This window comes from Ovis aries, chromosome 1 (genome assembly GCF_016772045.2).
Source record: "Ovis aries strain OAR_USU_Benz2616 breed Rambouillet chromosome 1, ARS-UI_Ramb_v3.0, whole genome shotgun sequence".
In the NCBI taxonomy this organism is placed as follows: domain Eukaryota; kingdom Metazoa; phylum Chordata; class Mammalia; order Artiodactyla; family Bovidae; genus Ovis; species Ovis aries.
The window spans coordinates 10,881,242-10,901,195 of record NC_056054.1 but is presented as its reverse complement, the minus strand read 5'-3'; the positions used below and the strand labels follow the sequence as shown (position 1 = coordinate 10,901,195).

Below are 19,954 nucleotides of genomic sequence, written 5' to 3'. Positions count from 1 at the left end.
CCAGGAATCTATTCTCAGTCTTCTTATCTTGACTCTATGCACTCTCCCTAGCTTTTAACTACCACCTCTTCCCTGGTGGCTCAGTGGTAAAGAATCTGCCTGCAGTGCAGGAGATGTGCGTTTGATCCCTGGGTTGGGAAGATCCCCTGGAAAAGGAAATGGCAAGCCACTACAGTAGTCTCACCTGGGAAATCCCATGGACAGAGGAACCTAGTTGGCTATAGTCCATGGGGTCACAAAAAGTTGGACACAAATTAGTGAGTAAACAGCTGCAGCAGCAGCATAAAATATTAAACAGATCAGCATGAGGACAGCACAGGGAATTATAACCATTATCTTTTAATAAACTATAATGACATATAATTGCAAAAAATACTGAATCACTAAGCTATACACCTGAAACTCATGTTATAAATCAACTATACTTCAAATTTAAAAAAGCAAGTACTAGAGGTGCTAGGGGGTATGCTGGAGTATGAGAAAAAATCGTTAGGAGTATTTATATTTAATTTTCATCTAACAATTACTAATCAAGGTGGACTAATATTCACAAACAGAGATTGACACTGGTGCCCTCAGTCCACATGAGATGGCCAGGTGTAACAGCACAGGTAGGTACACAGGAAATCCTAAGGGAATAATGGGATTTCTTTAATATGAGTTAACAGTGAAACTCTCACTCATTCATGCATTTTCAGCAAGCTGTAACTTTTTTCTGTTCAAGTGTGTAGCACATATTCTATCAGATTTCTGGTACAGAAATCAGAACATTTCAAATTACTATAGTCTTAGTTTATTTCAAATACTGTTTTCCACCTTTAATTTTTTCATAGTTACACAAAGTTAAAATAGTAGTATAATTTTTAATTATTAAAAATTAAATTCTGTGTATAAGTAAATATGTTTATTTATTGCTGAATGAGTGTGTGAAGTCACTCAATCGTGGCTGACTCTTTGCAACCCCATGGACTGTTGCCCACCAGGCTCCTCTATCCATGGGAATATGGCTCTCTACTCTTTCTGAATTCACAAGCCTTAGGCAACCCACTCCAGTGTTCTTGCCTGGAGAATCCCAGGGACGGGGGAGCCTGGTGGGCTGCCGTCTATGGGGTCGCACAGAGTCAGACACGACTGAAGCGACTCAGCAGCAGCAGCACCATGGATTTAAGATCCTTTAGAACCTATTCCCTGGCCAACTTTTCAAACTCTATCTACTCTATTTATACTGGCCAATTTCTGTTACATAAACATGTCATACCTTTACTCATGTTCTCTATACGGAATATTCTTTCCCTGCTCCACCAGGTAACTATTCAGCTCAGATAGCATGTCATCTGCTCTATTTACCTCCATAACCAAAATTGGGAATCAGTACTCCACACATCTCACAGAACTTGTCACTCTACACAGACTACAAAATCCTTGGCAGGAATCATGTCTTATTTATCTTATTATCCCCAGAGCTTAGCACAGTGCCTGACACAAAACAGATGCATAATAAATTCAACAGTTAAGAAAACATAGGGAAGATTTTAAAAACGATCTTTAAGTTTTTTAAAGTTACTGTAGGATTTAGAATTATAGTTCTAGTCAGATCCATAAATGTTGAAATCTAGTACCAATAGCATTCTTAATTGGTACAGTGATATAGCACATTCAGATAACTGCTTTAAATTAACTCAGTCTAAGAAAAAAAAAAGGAGCAGGCTAGAAGTAAACAATCAAGGCACATCCTACAATGGAATACTATACAGCTGTTATTGTAATTTAAATCTACTCAAACGGATAGATGTTAAAAACAAACCCTACCTACTAGTCCCTATGTTTAGACATATCTTTATTACAACAGTATCTTTGAAAAATACCTTTGAATTTCAAATATATTGTAGGAATATCAGCCAAAAGATTAGTGAGTAATTTATTTAGATGCTACTTACAAGTGACTAACAACTAACAAGGCGAATAAAACTTGCTTTCTAAAAGTGATGCATTTTGCATGGTATAGTTTCCCAAGACAGCTGAACATGCAAAACTAAACCATTTACTTTTCACTGGCAGTGTTTTTTTGGGTATGTCTTCTAAATCATTTTAATCAGAAGTATACCCCTCAAAACACACCAAAAGAACAGCTGACAAAAGAAAAAATAATGATTTCATCAAAATAAAAATGTGTTTCAAAGAAAGTGAAAATGCAAAAGGAATACAGCCAATATTTTATATAATAACTTTATATGGAATATAATCTATTAAATGTCTAATCATTATGTAGTACATCTGAAACTAATATAGTATTGTAAATCAACTATATCTCAATTGCAAGAAAAATAAAAAATTTTAAAAGGAAGTAAAAGAGGCAAGGTGCACAAAAGGAGAAACTTTTGCAAATCATCTTATCTGATAAGGTATAAAGAATTCCTACAACTTAGTAACAAAATAGGCAAATGATTTAATTTAAAAATAGGCAAAAGACTTAGACAGACATTTCTCTAAAAATACACAAATAGCCAATAAGTACACAAAAAGATGCCTAACATCATTAGCCATCAGGGAAATGTAAATCAAAGTAACAACGCGATACTACTCAAGACTTACTAAGATAGCTAGTGAAAAAGACAGATAACATGTTAATGAGGATATAGAGAAACTGGAATCACCACACACTGCTATCAGGAATGTAAAGTGATGCATCTGCTTTGGAAGATTCTGGCAGTTCCTCAAAAGATTAAACACTGAGTTACTACTTGATTCCACTCTTGGGTATACACTCAAGAGAAATGAAAACATGAATGTAAACAGCAACATAAATCTTAAGAGCCAAAAAGTGCAAACAACTCACATGTCCACCAACAAGTGAACAGAAACACAAAATATCCATACAATGGAATCTGACTGAGTAATAAAAAGTAATGAAATACTAATAGATACTACAACATTAAGGGACTTCCCTGGTAACTCAGACTCTGCCTGCAATTCAGGTAGACAAGGATCCAGTCCCTGGGTTAGGAAGATCCCCAGAGAAGGAAGTGGCTACCCAACTCCAGTATTCTTGCCTGGAGAATCCCATGGACAGAGGAGACTAGGGGACTACAGTCTGTGGGGTTGCATAGAGTCAGACACGACTGGGCAACTCACACTTTCACTTCTTTCTGTTACAACATTATGTGAAAACGTGTGAAATGAAAGAGGTCAGTCACACAAAAGGCCACATACTGTATGATTCCATTTATACTGAAATGTCCAGAAAAGGCAAATCTACAGAGCCAGAGAGTAGGCTAGTGTTGCGCAGGGATGCAGGGAGGGAGGGATGCACGGAGGGAGGAAATGGGGAGTAGCTGCTAATGAGTACAAGATTTCTTTGGCAGAGGAGAAAATGTTCTAAATAAAGTATGACTGGGGTGATGGTTGTACACTATCACTGTAAACATACTAAATAACACTGAATTGTACATTTTAAATGAGTGAACTGTGTACTGTGTGAATTGTATATCAATAAAATTGCTATTTAAAAAAAGAATGTCCCTTTCTTGGAACACTACCCTAGTAATAACACTGTCAATAATATTCCTAATAACAAAAGAGAGTTTCTTCAAACACTCTGACTTGTGATGATTTCTACATAAAAGCCAAAATCTTTTCAATACAGATTTATTTTTTCCTTCTAAAATTCAACCATCAGAATTATATTACATCCGCATGCGATATGCACAAATATTCAGCACTATGTCATTAATCGTAATAGATTAGTAACAGGTAAAGAATCCGCCTGCAATGCAGCAGACATAGGAGACGCAGGTTCAATTCCTGGGTCAGGAAGATCCTGTGGAGAAGGAAATGGCAACCCATTCCAGGATTCCTGCCTGAAAACTCCCATGGACAGATGAGACTGACAGGCTACAGTCCAAAGGGTGGCAGAGTCACAACTGACACGACTGAGTAAGTAAGCACAATCATCCTAATATAATGACTGGAAGATAATGTTTAATTTATGAAAGAAAATTAAATCAAAAATTTGATCACTCTATTACCATTTCAAGATTCCTTCAAATCTTTATACAAGTAGATCTTGCCTTTATAATCATGCTGTCTATACAATTTTCACATCTATTTCACTATTTAACAACTTTGAGTAAGTACGTTAACAGCCTACTGAAGATTTACCCTGATATATATTTAGTAGTTGGACAAACGAGCATAAAAATCTCAAGTTACAGATTTTACACTCTAGGTCATAATACTTCTAAAAATTAACTTTTAGTTATTAATACATTCACTTGTAAAAAAGCACCTAGAAACATCTGAAACCTGCTTTTAACTAATGATGATTTTAAAATCAAAACATTAAATAGGGAAAAAAAGAAACACATAGATACACACTCCTGAAAAGAAGTGAGGAAAGGACGAAAAAAGCAACAGAAGGAAAATCTAAGGTAGAAAAACTGACTCACAAGATGATTCACAAGCATTTCCTACATATTCTGTCCAAGAAAACTCTTCTGACTAAAGTGGAAAGTTGCTTGGCTGCAATACATCATTCTACTAGTATGATTAATGTCATAGTTCCAAATATTTGAGCATGTGGCATATGGACAAGAGAAACCTCATATGTGTTGATTTAAATACTGCTATATTTTGGCTCATAACTATTTAGTTAATATTGAAAAGGCATTGTAAAGTTCTATTGAGTTTCTTCTAACTTTTGGAATTCTAGTTTTTGAAGTGTAAGAACTGAACCAATTTAGGAAGCCCATCAACAGTTTTAAATGACTAGTTGTATGTAATACGGCAAAAAGTGAAGGCAAGAACTAGTATTCTGCAGAAAACAAAAGGAATAAGTTTCGTGGATGCTGACATAAAATTAAGTCAATGTTATTAACAAAGTATAAAGTTGGTTAATGCCAATTTTAGAGTCCCAAAGAAATCCTCTAGCTCCTGTCAAAACTCAAATAAAAGGTACATGATTAAAAAATTTCCATTTGGAAACATCTTAAATTACAGATCCTTTACTTCTACTGACAAATAACATAGAAGACAAAGCAACATAAAGATGAAATGCAATTAGGGATGTCAACAGGGCCGTAAATTAAAACCAGAATGTACCACACTAATTTATTATATATATGTTCCTCTCAAATTTAACCAACATGTTGAAACTCTGTGGTACACAGCTTCATATACACACAGATAATGTGTGATTATTCCTTTACCAAAATCTAATATAAATAATTTTGGTCTTTTTTACCCAACATTACTGCTACTGCCTCAGTCTCTTATGAGAGACTCATCTGAAATACTAAAAAAAAAAACCACCTTAACTGACATAGCTCTAAGTCCCAAGCCTCCAACTCCTATCATTCCCTCAATTCCAACCCATTTTGTCTTCAAGTGATTTTGTTGCTCTAACACTGTTGTTGTTCAGTCACATAGTTACATAGTCACTTCCGACTCTTTGCTACCCCGTGGACTGCAGCATGCCAGGCCTCTCTGTCCCTCACCATCTCCTGAAGTTTGCCCAAATTCACGTCCACTGCATTGGTGATGCCATCCAGCTATCTCATCCTATGACGCCCTCTTGTCCTTCTGCCCTTAATCTTTCCCAGCATCAGGGACTTTTCCAGTGAGTCAGCTGTTTACATCAAATGATTAAAATACTGCAGTTTCAGCTACAGCATCAGTCCTTCCAATGAGTATTCAGGGTTGATCTCCTTTAAGATTGACTGGTTTGATCTCCTTGCTGTCCAAGGGACTCTCAGGAGTCTTCTCCAGTACCACAGTTTGAAGGTGCTCTGCCTTCTTTACAGTCCAACTCTCACAACCGTATGTGACCACTGGGAAGACTATAGCCTTGACTATACGGACCTCTGTCGGTAGAGTAATGTCTCTGCTTTGCAACACACTGTCTAGGTTTGTCATAGCTTTCCTGCCAAGAAGCAATCATCTTCTGATTTCATGGCTGCAATCACCATCCACAGTGATTTCAGAGCCCAGGACGAGGAAATCTGTCACTGCTTCCACCTTTTCCCCTTCTATTTGCCATGAAGTGATAGGGCCGGATGCTGTGATCTTAGTTTTTTTAATATTTAGTTTTAAGCCTGCTCTTTCACTTTCCTCCTTTACCCTCATCAAGACGTTCTTCAGTTCCTCATAGCTTGCTGCCATTAGAGTGGTATCATCCAAATATCTAAGGCTGTCGATGTTTCTCCCACTATCTTGATTCCAGCTTGGATGAGTTCATCCAGCCAGGCATTTTTCATGATGTGCATGGTGTACAGGTTAAACAAACAGGGTGGCAGCAGACAACCTTGTCCATACAGGGTTCTAACTGTTGCTTCTTGACCTGCAAACAGATTTCTCAGGAGACAGGTAAGATGGTCTGGTATTTCCACCTCTTTAAGAGCTTTCCACAGTTTATTATGATCCACACAAAGTCTTTGGCAGAGTCAATGAAACAGAGGCAAATTTTTTTGGAATTCCCTAGCTTTCTCCATAACCCAGCAAATGTTGGCAATTTGATCTCTGTTTCTAACGTTATCATTATATAATTTTCCTATTCAATAAATAACATATAAGAATTCTCCACTATATAGTGCTAAAGTTTAGGACAATTCTTTCAGGCAGGGCAAGCTGGAGAGATGATAAGAAGAAACTCAGCTAAGAAATATCTGCCTTAGACATTCTATCAGTTAAGAGATTTCTTCAGATTAATAAATGCCTTTAAAAAATGTAAACATCTACCAGAAAGGTAAGAATTATCCTTTGTTCAAATTTACACATTAACACCCTAGTTTCGAGAAACAAGAAAAAGAGAATTTTGAGAGTGCAGCATGAGATGGGTGATCACTGTAAGCACAAAGACAGACAAAAGAAAAGGATACTATGATAAAGACTAACCTGCATATGCTAGGAGAGAGGATAGGGCACTGAACATCCATATCTAGGCATACGAAGCCCTCTGTAATGTACAGTTCTCTTTCCTGTCTCTCATCATTACACTCATCCTCTCTTAGTTTTATAAGCATTTCGTTCATTTTATTTATTCTGTGCCAATCACTGAGCTAAGATCAAGGCTACACAGATGATGATAAAGAATATAACTTCTCATGAAGAGGTTATGCTGAGAGAAGAAGGTAGCAACAAATACTGTACTAAAAATATTATAACAAAAGTGCATACCAATCAAGTACTACAAGGTCATAGTAGAATGAGCTGGCCTTTCGGCTGGAACCGCCATCCTCCAGCATTTTTCCAAAATGACCAACACGAAGGGAGAGAGGAGGGGTACTCGCTGTGTGTTCTCTAGCCCTTTCAGGAAACATGGAGTTGCTCCTGTGGCCACATATATCACAGACATCAACAAGAGAGGTGGTATTGTAGATACAAGGGGAGGGCACCATTCTTGACAAGGAATGCCCCATAAATGTTACTGTGGCAAAACTGGAAGAGTCTACAGTGCTACCTCGCGTGCTGTTGGCATCCGTGTAAACAAACAAGTTAAGGGCAAGGTTCTTGCCAAGAGAATTAATGTGCACATGGAGCACACTAAGCAGTCTAAGAGCCAAGACAGCTTCCTGAAATGTGTAAAGGAAAATGATTAGAAAAAGAAGGGAGCCAAAAAGAAAAGTATTTGGGTTCAGCTGAAGCTCCAGCTTGCTCCACCTAGAGACGCACACTCTGTGAGAACCAGTGGGAAGGAGCCTGAACTGCTGAGCCCATTCTGCATGAATTCATGTCACAACGGCTATAAAGAAAATAAAAGACCTGGACTGTAGGTTTCTCCTGAGTAGAAGTGTTGTGTCCCTTTTCCCAAAGAAATATTTAAAGCACATTTTAACGATGTCCAAATTCAGTGGTTGATGTCTTTATTCTTCAAATATAACGGGTTTTCTTCCTGAAAGATGTGAGGGAATTTGTTGTGCGATATACTCCATCGATTAATAAACTGCCAGTTATTATTTATTTTAAAAAGTGAACTACATCTGACTATGGAGTTCAAAAGGTTCGTCTTGAAAAATAATAGAAGTTTGCCAGATAGATAAAGGCAGAGAAGGCATTCCAGGTAGGAGCTGCAGAATATGAAAAAAGATGAAGGTTAGAGCCAAACTAAGAAGGGCATACTATACTAAACTTGGGATGCTATACTGTAGGCAGTAGGCAGCTGAACACGTTTAAAAGTAGGGGAGTGAAATAATCAGATTTTTTACTTAAAAGGATAACTATGCCAAAAGTGTAGATATGTAAGGAGAACAGAGAGAGAAAGAGATGTTAGGGCAGACAAGGTCATTACAATAGTCAAGGCAACAAATAAGGGTCTGAAACCAAGGTGGCAGTAATACGGATAGAGGGGGCCAGATTAGGTAATAATTTCTGAAAAAGAAGCAATAGGACATGATCACCAATAGGAGGAAAAGGAAGTTCTAGTTTGGGAATTTAGGTAGAGAAAAAGAATATAGCAACATGAGCAGAGTGTGGGGAGGAGGATTCAGAGAATAAGCTCTTTGGAGTCCTTTATAGATAGTAAGGTGTCAGTCCAAAGCTCAGGAAGAGGTGGAGGCTACAGCAAGATTAGGTAATCATCCACTCATAGATGGCAAGCACTGCAGTGACTGACTAGAACCTCCCCTCTAAGCCTGGCTTAGGTCAGTACACCTGGTTCTCCTCAACTGCCATACCTTTGTTGTTGTTCAGTCGCTAAGTCATGTCCGACTCTTTGCGACCCCATGGACTGCAGCACGCCAGGCTTCCCTGTCCTTCACTATCTCCTGGAGTTTGTATCTTTGTTACTGCTGCCTTATCTTAAAAAAAAAAACAAAAAGTGCTTTCTTTACTACAGCTATCTGCAATTCTACCAACTCTTTAGATTAATTCAATTCCTTTCCTTCTTGCTTTAGAAATTGTTTCTTAACAACTATCAAGTCAGGATTCTGGAGTTCTGGTCTCACATTTGCTACTAGCAAGCGTTGCTGAATAAGCCTCTCAACCTTTCTGGATTTCAGCTATAAAGAAGGTATCGGGGGGAAAAAAAGGTATCAGATTAGTTGATACCTTAGGTTTCTCCACTTGAAATACTCTACAACTTGCCTCCTGACCTCAGAAAGAACTCCGTATTACATGTTAATTATAACACTCATATGATAGGGGTTTTCTGTTACATGTTATTACAAAGTTTCTTAGTACTAATTTATTTCATATTTCTTATGGATCTTATCTCACAGGAGGGGCCAAGAAGAGGGTGGTACAAATCGAGAGAGTAGCACTGACATATGTCCACTACTGTGTGTCAAACAGACAGCTCAGGAAGCTGCTATACAGCACAGGGGGCCCAGCTCAGCACTCTGTGACGACCTGGAGGGAGCGGGAACGAGGCTCAGGAGGGAGGGAGTACATGCGTACTTACAGAAGATTCATGCTATTGTACAGCAGAAACTAACACAACACTGTAAAAAACCAATTAAAAAACCTCGTTTGTGGTGTACATCATGTCACAAATTCCTTTCACATTTCCTGTATTACCTAAACCATATCCACATCCATAGTATTTGGAGGGAGTGAGAGAAGCTTATTAGGAGCAGACTGAGAATCTTTATATATCATATATACTTGTTCCTATATAAGAGTCAGGAACAGTTAGAGGAGTTGAGGATGGGAAGGCATAAAACCATGACAATCACCATCGTCTCAAACGGAACATTACAGAAGGGCCAAATCAGGTCAAGGTGGGTGGGAAGAGAAAAGAAAGCACAGATAGACATTACCTAATAGCAAAGGAAAAAAATGCTCAGTCTGATTTAAGAGCACGTAACAATGAGTTGGACCTTTTCTATTATCACAGAGAAAACATATGAGGTTACTATAACAGAAAAATTTCAAGACTATTTGTAGATTTCCCCCATTATCACAGCTCTGAAATACAATCAATTTCAAAGAAAATTACCATGTGTTCTTGCTCAAACTGTTAGACATTAAACACTGCTATTTAGACATACAAGATAAACATAATTTCTAAAGCAAAGACAAAAACCAACAGCAAAAGATCTCTGTGACTTCTTGATTCTTACCTGTTCACTCTCCTAGGACACTTGTCTGGTTTAATATCTACCTCATAGAGGTAGACATCAATCTTTGGAATTTCAACTTGAAAACAGTTGGCCAGCAATTTAATGGGTTTGCCCATGGTGCCATAGCCAGGTCTTCTGGGCACCATGAGTAGGGGCTGGGCCCCAACGGGTCCTGCCAGGGAAGGGGAAAAAAAGAGAGACAGAAACACTGTTACAAGCTGCGTTTGATAATCTTGTCAACCAGAGCAGGTTAGAATTTTAAGTACGGCCGATAATGATTAAAGCCTAGTGCTGAAAAATGATGTCAATTCTAAGACCCCTTTCTTTCACTCCAATTTACTTTCTTCATTAAAACATACAGAGAAAAAAACAGGGTACCTCTGAAAATTTGTTTTGGAAGGGGTGGAAAAAACAATCACACAAACCCAGGTAAGCATAAGCAAACCACAAATCCACAAACCACTCGGATCCAAAGAGTGTGTGACCAACAGCAGAATAATCTTATAGAAGGGTAAGAGCAAATGAACAAAATAAACAAGCAAACAAAAAGAAGATCAACAAAGCTCAAATCAATTACTTGAAAAGATAAATAAAGTGATAAATTCCAGACAACACAAACTTTTATAACATGAGAAAAAAGGTTGAAGTAACCAATATAAATGGAACAAATGTATTACTACAAATACCAAAGACATTACAAACACTGTTAATAAATTTGAAAGTTTGATGAATTAGACAAAGTCCTAGAAAAATACAGTTTACTGGTACACAAAAGCAGATAAAATTTGAAAAATTGCTGATAAAATGTAAAATGGTACAGCTGCTTTAGAAAACAGTAGAGTGGTTCCTCAAAACATTAAAAGCAGAATTATCGTATGATCCAATAGATCTATTATCTACTTCTGGGTATAAACCCAAAAGAACTGAAAGCGGGCTATTGATAATTATATACCTACGCTCACAGCAGTACTATTCACAATAAACAAAAGTGTGTTAGTCACTCAGTCATGTCTGACTCTTTGCGGCCCCATGGACTGCAGCCTGCCAGGCTCCTCTGTCCATGGGATTCACCAGGCAAGAATACTGGAGTTACCATTTCCTACTCCAAGGGATCTTCTTGGCTTGTTCTTCTTGAATCAGCCTCTCTTGCACTGGCAGGCAGGTTCTTAGCACCACCAGGGAAGCCCCTAACCACTTGCTGTTTGTTACATAGTAATAGCCCTTAAATTCTATTTCCTGATCTATAAAACAGAAATAATACCTAATCTGCCTCTTTTTCATGAATCTTGTCAGGATCAAATCAGAACATAAACAACAGATAAATTTACCAAGCTCTTACTACATCTTATAATAATTATTTTTATTTTTTAAACATTACTGAAGTACAGTTGATTTACAATGTTGTGTTTAATTTCTGCTTTATATATCCGTTTTCATAGTCTTTTCCATTTTGGTTTATCACAGGATACTGAATATAGTTCCTTGTGCCATACCGTAGGACCTTGTTGTTTATCCATCCTACATGTAATAGTTCCCATCTGCTACCAAACTCCAGTCCTTCCCGCCTCCAACCTGCTTCTTGCTTGGCAACCACAAGTCTGTTCTCTATGTCTGTAAGTCTGTTTCTGTTTTCTAGACATGTTCATTTGTGTTGTATTTTAGATTCCACATATAAGTGATATCATATGGTATTTGTCTCTTTAAAAAAAAATTATTTATTTGGCTGTGCCTGGTCTTCACTGTAGCATGCAGGATTCTTTTAGTTGAGTTATGTGAACTCTCAGTTGCAGCATGTGGGATTCAGTTCCCTAACCAGGGATTAAACTCAAGCGATCTGCATTGGGAGAATGGAGTCTTAGCCGTTGGATCACCAGGGAAGTCCCTGTCTTTTTCTGACTTACTTTGCGTAATATGATAATCTCTAGGTCCATCCATATTGCTGCAAATGGCATTATTTTGCTCTTTTTAATGGCTGAGTAATAACAGAATATTATGTTACATATATGTAGCATATCTTCTTTATCCATATACATATATATATTTATACACACACACACATATATATATAATGGTTGAGTAATATTCCATGTATGAAGAAGTGAAGTGAAGAGAAAGTCACTCAGTTGTGTCCGACCCTTTGCGAACCCATGGGCTATACAGTCCATGGAATTCTCCAGGCCAGAATCCTGGAGTGGGTAGCCTTTCCCTTCTCCAGGGGGATCTTCCCAACCCAGGGATGGAACCCAGGTCTCCTGCACTGCAGGCGGATTCTTTACCAGCTGACCACCAGGGAAGCCCTTATATGTAACTCACGTCTTCTTTATCCATTCATCTGCTGATGGACACTTAGGTTGTTTCCATGCCTTGGATATTGTAAACAGTGCCACTATGGATTAGGGGTTCATGTATCTCTTTGAATTATACTTTTGTGAGGGTATCCGCCCAGGACTGGGATTGCTAGATTATATGATAACTCTATTTTTAGTTTTTGAGGAACCTCCATACTGTTTTCCATAGTGGCTGCAACAATTTACATTCCCAATGCTGTAGGGGGGTTCCTTTTTCTCCACACCCTCTCCAACAATGTGTAGGATGGCCATTTTGATGATGGCCATTCTGACTGGTGTGAGGTGATACCTCATTATAGTTCTGACTTGCATTTTTAATTAGTGATGTGGAGCATGTTTTCATGTGCCTGTTAGCCATCTGTATGTCTGCTTTGGAAAAATGTCTATTTAGGTATTCTGTCTGTTTTTTTGAGTGGGTTTTTTTTTTTTTGGTTATGGAATTGTAGGAGCTGTTTGTATATTATATTTTGTAAATTATGCCCCTGTTGGTTGAATCATTTGCAAATATTTTCTTCCAGTCTGTAGGATGTCTTTTTGTTTTAGTAGCAGAACTGGGATTGGAACTCACCCTGCTGCGCTGGATCATGGAAAAAGCAAGAGAGTTCCAGAAAAACATCTATTTCTGCTTTCTTGACTATGCCAAAGCCTTTGACTGTGTGGATCACAATCAACTGTGGAAAATTCTGAAAGAGATGGGAATACCAGACCATCTGACCTGCCTCTTGAGAAATCTATATGCAGGTTAGGAAGCAACAGTTAGAACTGGACATGGAACAACAGACTGGTTCCAAATAGGAAAAGGAGTACGTCAAGGCTGTATATTGTCACCCTGCTTATTTAACTTCTATGCAGAGTACATCATGAGAAACGCTGGACTGGAAGAAACACAAGCTGGAATCAAGGCTGCCGGGAGAAATATCAATAACCTCAGATATGCAGATGACACTACCCTTATGGCAGAAAGTGAAGAAGAACTAAAAGCCTCTTGATGAAAGTAAAAGAGGAGAGTGAAAAAGTTGGCTTAAAACTCAACATTCAGAAAACGAAGATCATGGCATCCAGTCCCATCACTCCATGGGAAATAGATGGGAAAACAGTGGAAACAGTGTCAGACTTTATTTTTGGGGGCTCCAAAATCACTGCAGATGGTGACTGCAGCCATGAAATTAAAAGACGCTTACTCCTTGGAAGAAAAGTTATGACCAACCTAGATAATATATTCAAAAGCAGAGACTTTACTTTGCCGACTGAGGTCTGTCTAGTCAAGGCTATGGTTTTCCAGTAGTCATGTATGGATATGAGAATTGGACTGTGAAGGCTGAGCACTGAAGAACTGATGCTTTTGAACTGTGGTGTTGGAGAAGACTCTTGAGAGTCCCTCGGATTGCAAGGAGATTCAACCAGTCCATATTGAAGGAGATCAACCCTGGGATTTCTTTGGAAGGAATGATGCTAAAGCTGAAACTCCAGTACTTTGGCCACCTCATGCGAAGAGTTGACTCATTGGAAAAGACTTTGATGCTGGGAGGGATTGGGGGCAGGAGAAGAAGGGGACGACAGAGGATGAGATGGCTGGATGGCATCACTGACTTGATGGACGTGAGTCTGAGTGAACTCCGGGAGATGGTGATGGACAAGGAGGCCTGGTGTGCTGCGATTCATGGGGTCGCAAAGAGTCGGACACGACTGAGCAACTGAACTGAACTGAACTGCTGTGCTATTCTGTTTCGCTGACATATCTATCCTTTTGTCAATAACACATACTGTCTTGATTACAATATTTTATGGTAAGCTTTGAAATCAGGTACTGTCAATCAGTTCTATGACTTTAATCTCCTTTAATATCATGTAGTTCTTCTGGGTATTTTTGTCTTTCCATATAAACTTCACAATCAGTTTGTCAATGTCCATAAAATAACTTGCTGAGATTTTGTTTGGAATTGTGCTAACTACATAAATCAAGTTGAGAAGAACTAAGACCTTTATGATAATGAGTCTTCCTACCCATGTATAATAGAATATCTCTATTTAGATTTTCTTTTGGAGAAGGAAATGGCAACCCATTCCAGTATTCTTGCCTGGGAAATCCCATGGACAGAAGAGCCTTGCAGGCTATATAGTCCATGGGTCACAAGAGTCAGACACAACTTAGAGACTATACCACCAAACCACAGATTTTCTTTTTTTTTTTTTTAATCAAAGTTTTACAGCTTCCTTCACATACATCTTATACATATTTTGTTAGATTCATACCTAAGTATTTCTCTTTTTTTGGTGCTAATATATAAGACTACAATAATAGAAATAGTGTGGTTTTCATTAAAAAATAGATCTGAAGAACAGAACTGATAGCCCCAAAACTGAACCACACAGTCAACTCATGTTTGACAGAGGAGCAAAGGCAATTCAATGGGAAAAGGACATTTTAAAAATAGGGTGCTGTTAAACAAATGGATATCCACATGCTAAAGAAAAAAAGAAAAAAAGAATCTGGACACAGATCTAAAACTTGTTTCAAAAACTAACTCAGGGTATTCCCTGGTGGTCCAGCGGTTAGGGCTCTACACTATCACTGCTGAGGGCACAGGTTCAATCCCTGGTCAGGGAACTAAGATCCCACTAGACACACAGTATGGTCAAAATCCCCAAACAAAACAAACTCAAATGGCTCGTGAACCTCAATGTAAAATGCAAAGCTACTGAACTCCTAGTTCAAAACATCAGTGACTGATGATGATTTTTTTTAATTTATTTATTTTTAATTGGAGGATAATTGCTTTACAATGTTGTGTTGATCTCTGATATACAACGATGTGAATACATATGTATACATAAGTATACATATGTCCCCTCCCACTTGAACTTCCCTCCTACACCCTATCCCATCCCAGCGCTCTAGGTTGTCATGGAGCACTGCACTGAGCTCCCTGTGTGATACAACAACTTCCCATTAGCTGTCTATTTTACATATGGTAATATATATTTAAAAAGACACATGTACCCCAGTGTTCACTGGTGATGACTTCTTAGAAGAAGCACATAGATACCAAAAGCACAACATATTAAATAAAAAATTGATGTTTTCATTAAAAATAAAAACCTGTTCTACAAGAGAATGAATACACAAGCCATAGACTGAGAAAATATATTTGCAAAACATATTTGATAAGGGGCTAATACTTAAAGTAGATAAAGAACTCTTACAACTCAGTAGGGAAAAAAAAATCCAATTAAAAAAATGGGCAGAAGATCTGAACAGATATTTTTTTCCCAAAGAAGACATGCAGATGGACTACAAGCACATGAAAAGACACTCAACATCATTAATCACCAGCAAAATACAAGTCAAAACCACAATAAGACATCACCTCACATCTTAGAATGGCTATTATCAAAACACAAGAAATAACAAGTGTTGGCAAGAATGTGAAGAAAGGAAACCCTTGTGCACTATCAGTAGGAATGTAAACTGGTACATGTACCATGAAAAACAGAATGAAGATTCCTTTAAAAATTAAAACTAGAAGAACCACATAATCCAGCAATTCCACTACTGGATATTTATCTAAAGAAAAGGAAAACACTAACCTAAAAAGACATATCCACTCTCACGTTCATTGCAGTATTCCGTACAACAGGCAAGATATGGAAACAACCTAGGTGTCTATTGGATGAATGGATACACAAAATGTGCTCTATACACAAAATGGAAATTTAGTCATAAAAAGGGAAATCTTGCCATCTGACACACGGATGGACCTTGAAAACATTATGCTAAGTGAAAAAATCAGACAGAGAAAGAAAAAGGCCACATGACCTCATCTATGTGTGGAACCTAAGAGAGAGAAAGGAAAAAAAACAAAACCTAAGCTCATAGACAACAGAGAAGAGACTGGTGGTTGCCAGAGGTGCATGCATGCTCAGTTATGTCCGACTCTGTGACCCCATGGACCACAGCCTGTCAGGCTTCTCTATCCATGGAATTTTGTAGGCAAGAATACCAGAGTGGGTTGCCATTCCCTTCTCCAGGGGATCTTCCTGTCCAAGAAATCAAACCCAAGTCTCTTGCCTCTCACGCACTGGCAGGCAGATTCCTTATCAACATGTGTGTGCTCGGTCGCTCAGTTGCATCTGACCCTTTGCAGTTCCATGTAGCCTGCCACTCCTCTGTCCACGGAATTTTCCAGGCAAGAATAATGGAGTGGTTGCCATTTCCTACTTCAGGGGATCTTCCCAACACAGGGGTCGAATCTGAGTCTCTTGCCTCTCATGCACTAGTAGGCAGACTCTTCATCACTAGCGCCACCTGAGAAGCCCTCTTTACCACTATGGGAGTAGGCAAAATGAGCGAAGGGGATCAAAAGTACAAACTTTCAGTTCCAAAATAAGTAAGTCTTGGGATGTAATGTACGACATGATGACTATAGTTTATAATACTGTACTGCAAACTTGAAAGTAGAAAAAAATAGCTCTTAAACATTCTCATCACAAAAAATTTCTAACTAAGTATGTTCACAGATGTTATTACCTCTTTATTGTGGAGGTAATATTTACAAATACTGAATCATGTTGTACATCTGAAACTTATATCAATTATATTTCAATTTAAGGAAAGAATGCAGTAAAATGATAAATTTTAAAAAGCTCATCTATTTGTCACGTACTACTCACAAAACAACTGTTTATAACCAACCATATTAACTATCATGATCAGGAAAGATGTTCCTAAGCATTTTACATCCTAACATGACACTGATCGATGTACAGATATGTTAATGCACTTTAGTTAGTTGTTACTGTTCAGTTGCTAAGTCGTGTCCAACTCTTTGAGACCCCATGGATTGCAGTACACTAGCTCCTCTGTCTGCCTCCCGGAGTTTGCTCAAATTCATGTCCATTGAGTTAGTAATGCTATCTGACCATCTCATCCTCTGCCATCCCCTTCTCCTTTTGCCTTCAATCCTTCCCAGCATCAATTTCTCATTTGGAAAAATCAGTTGAGGTTAGGCCAATATCTAACACATTATACTTTCTCCCATTTAACATAATGGCAAACAGTCTCCCAACTACTGGTTGTGATGAAGAATGTCTGATTTTCAGCAACCTATTCTTAATCATTCCATGCTTTTAAGAAGACATTTTGTTCTACTTCATTCAGATATTTTAGTTTTCTTTAGTGGGAGTTCTGAGCCTAATAAAATAGCCTGTCTACTCTATATAGAGAAAATTCTATAGCTATTTAACACCTGTATTTTCATATAAACTGAGTGATCTGAGGACAGAGTTTGTGAGTGAGTGATAGTTCTATCCCTAATACTTATGAGTGCCTCATATTAAGCCCCTTTTCCTGATTCCACAATTTCAGAGAAATCTTCTAATTATTGTCTGGATGCCTATACAGACCACTGGAGGGAGAGGTTTGCTGCCTCATGACTAGTCAATATGAATCTGCTTGATGCTCTGGAAATAGTATTTTTCTTTGCAAATGATTGACTTAACATTATGATTTATGTATCAGTTTCCTGTGAACTTTGATTAGTATCAGTCAGTTCCTCATGGTGATGATGGTTTCTGGATGCCTGGCAAGATGAAGGATCAGGATCTACAAAGTTAGGGACCAGACTTTGGACCACAGTGACCCTCTGTCAACGCCGCTGTTGTTTAGTCTCCAAGTTGTGTTTGACTCTTTGAGACCCCATGGACTGTAGCCCACCAGGCTCCTCTGCCCATGGGATTTCCCAGGCAAGAATACTGGAACAGGTTGCCATTTCCTTCTCTAGGGATCTTTCTGACCCAGGGATCAAACCCATGTCTCCTGCTTGAAACCTGATCCTGTCATATTACCTTGTAAATTTGTTTCAGTAATCTGAATTTTCGAGTTTCACAGTAGCAAACACACTGTATATAAAATGTTATATCCTGTTCCCATTTAATGTAGCATCATGAGCGTATCTTCCTATGTTATTGTGTAGTAGCTAAGTTGTGTCTGACTCTTTTGGGACCCCATGGACTGTAGCCTGCCAGATTCCTCTGTCCTCAGAATTTCCCAGGCAAGGATACTGGAGTGGGGTGCCATTTCCTTCTACAGGGGATCTTCCCGACACAGGGACTGAACCTGTCTCTTACATCGGCAGGCAGAGATTCTTTACCACTGAGCCATCAGGGAAGCCCAAGGTTTTAATAACCATAATTTTAACAGCTATTTAATGATCCATTAAGTTGATGAACTACAACTGACCAAGCTTCACTCCAGGATATTTAGCTTGCTTCCAATTTTTCACTATCATAAACAGTGAAACAAGCAACTATAGTGGATATTCACAGGACTGTATGGCAAGCACACCACCATCCTTTTCCTCTACCTCATGGCTACACTCTTGAATACTGTACACTTTCCCAAGTACTACAGAATACCTGCAGTTGATATGTTCTTACATGAACTTGCCCCACAATTGACTGGTCCAGGGACAGACACCAGAACCAAGAAAAACTAATAAGTAGTCCTTCCCCTGGGACTTTTTTTTAACTTGGGACCTAAACAACCATCAGGCATTTCCTCTTCAGGGACTAAGGCTGTGAGATATAGCAGCCAACGGAGATGAAATGTTCTGATGTGTAGAAAAAGCCAATCAACAGCAGGATAAAATGGAAACTACGTATAGTAGAGCTGCATGTACAGTGAAGTCAAAACACGAGATGGGGTAGTCAAGCTCATGGGGTACCATGAGCTTCCAGTTCCAACTGCTCCAGGTGTGAGTTCAGCTGCACATCTGTTCTTCCTATTGCTACTCAACCTTCCTTAGATTCCATGAGTCAATAAACCCCTTTTGCTTTAATTAGTTTCAGTTTGATTTCTGTTATTTGCATGGATAAGCCTGGAGGACAGTAGGCTAAACTCTTAACATATAAAGAGAATATGGTCTCAGATCTGAGTTCAAATTTCAGATCTAACAATCAGGGAAAAGGCACAACTTCTGACTCACTTGCCTATTAATTTTCTAAATGATATTCACAGCATACAACATGATAGCTTGATAGACCTGTGCACTGTGAACAGATTCTTCCTACCAAGTTAATTAACATATCCATCACCTCACATAGTCACCTTTTTGCAAGGAGGGGAGGATTTAAAACACTGAAGTTCTATACTGTTAGCAAATTCCAATTACACAACACAGTATAATGAATTCTAGTCACTATGGTATACATTAGATCTGCAGATCTTACTCATAGTACAATCTTATTCATTTTAAAGTATGTACACTTGTACCAGCCTTTCCCTATTTCCCTGACAACCATTTTTCTACTTTTTAAGACTCCACATGTAAGTGATACCAATCAGTGTCTTTGTCTTATTATACTTAGCTCATTGACCTCCAGACTCATCCATGGTCAGAAATAAAAGGATTTCCTTCTTTTTCAAAGGTTGAACAATATTCCACTGTGTATGTGTGTACACACATACCACATTTTGTTTCAATTCATCCACTGATGGACATTTAAGATAGTTTCCATACCTTGGCTACTGTGAATGCTGCAATGAACAGTCAAGTA

General features: G+C 38.4%; 1 protein-coding gene across 3 annotated transcripts in view; it reads right to left on the bottom strand.

Annotated features, from left to right (window-relative positions):
- Nucleotides 1-19,954, bottom strand: part of AGO3 (argonaute RISC catalytic component 3) — a 125,481-nt gene that overhangs the window by 88,830 nt on the left and 16,697 nt on the right. Inside the window, exons 1-2 of one of the 3 annotated variants that reach the window (XM_060393682.1) lie at nt 10,053-10,214; nt 8,667-8,789 (exon numbers count right to left, since the gene is read on the bottom strand). In XM_060393682.1, the coding sequence (XP_060249665.1) occupies nt 8,667-8,716 (50 nt within the window). In that variant the 5' untranslated portion in view covers nt 8,717-8,789; nt 10,053-10,214. Of the gene's footprint in view, nt 1-8,666; nt 8,790-10,052; nt 10,225-19,954 lie in introns of those variants that run through there. The other 2 variants (XM_004001795.6, XM_042245406.2) reach the window with 2 other exon arrangements.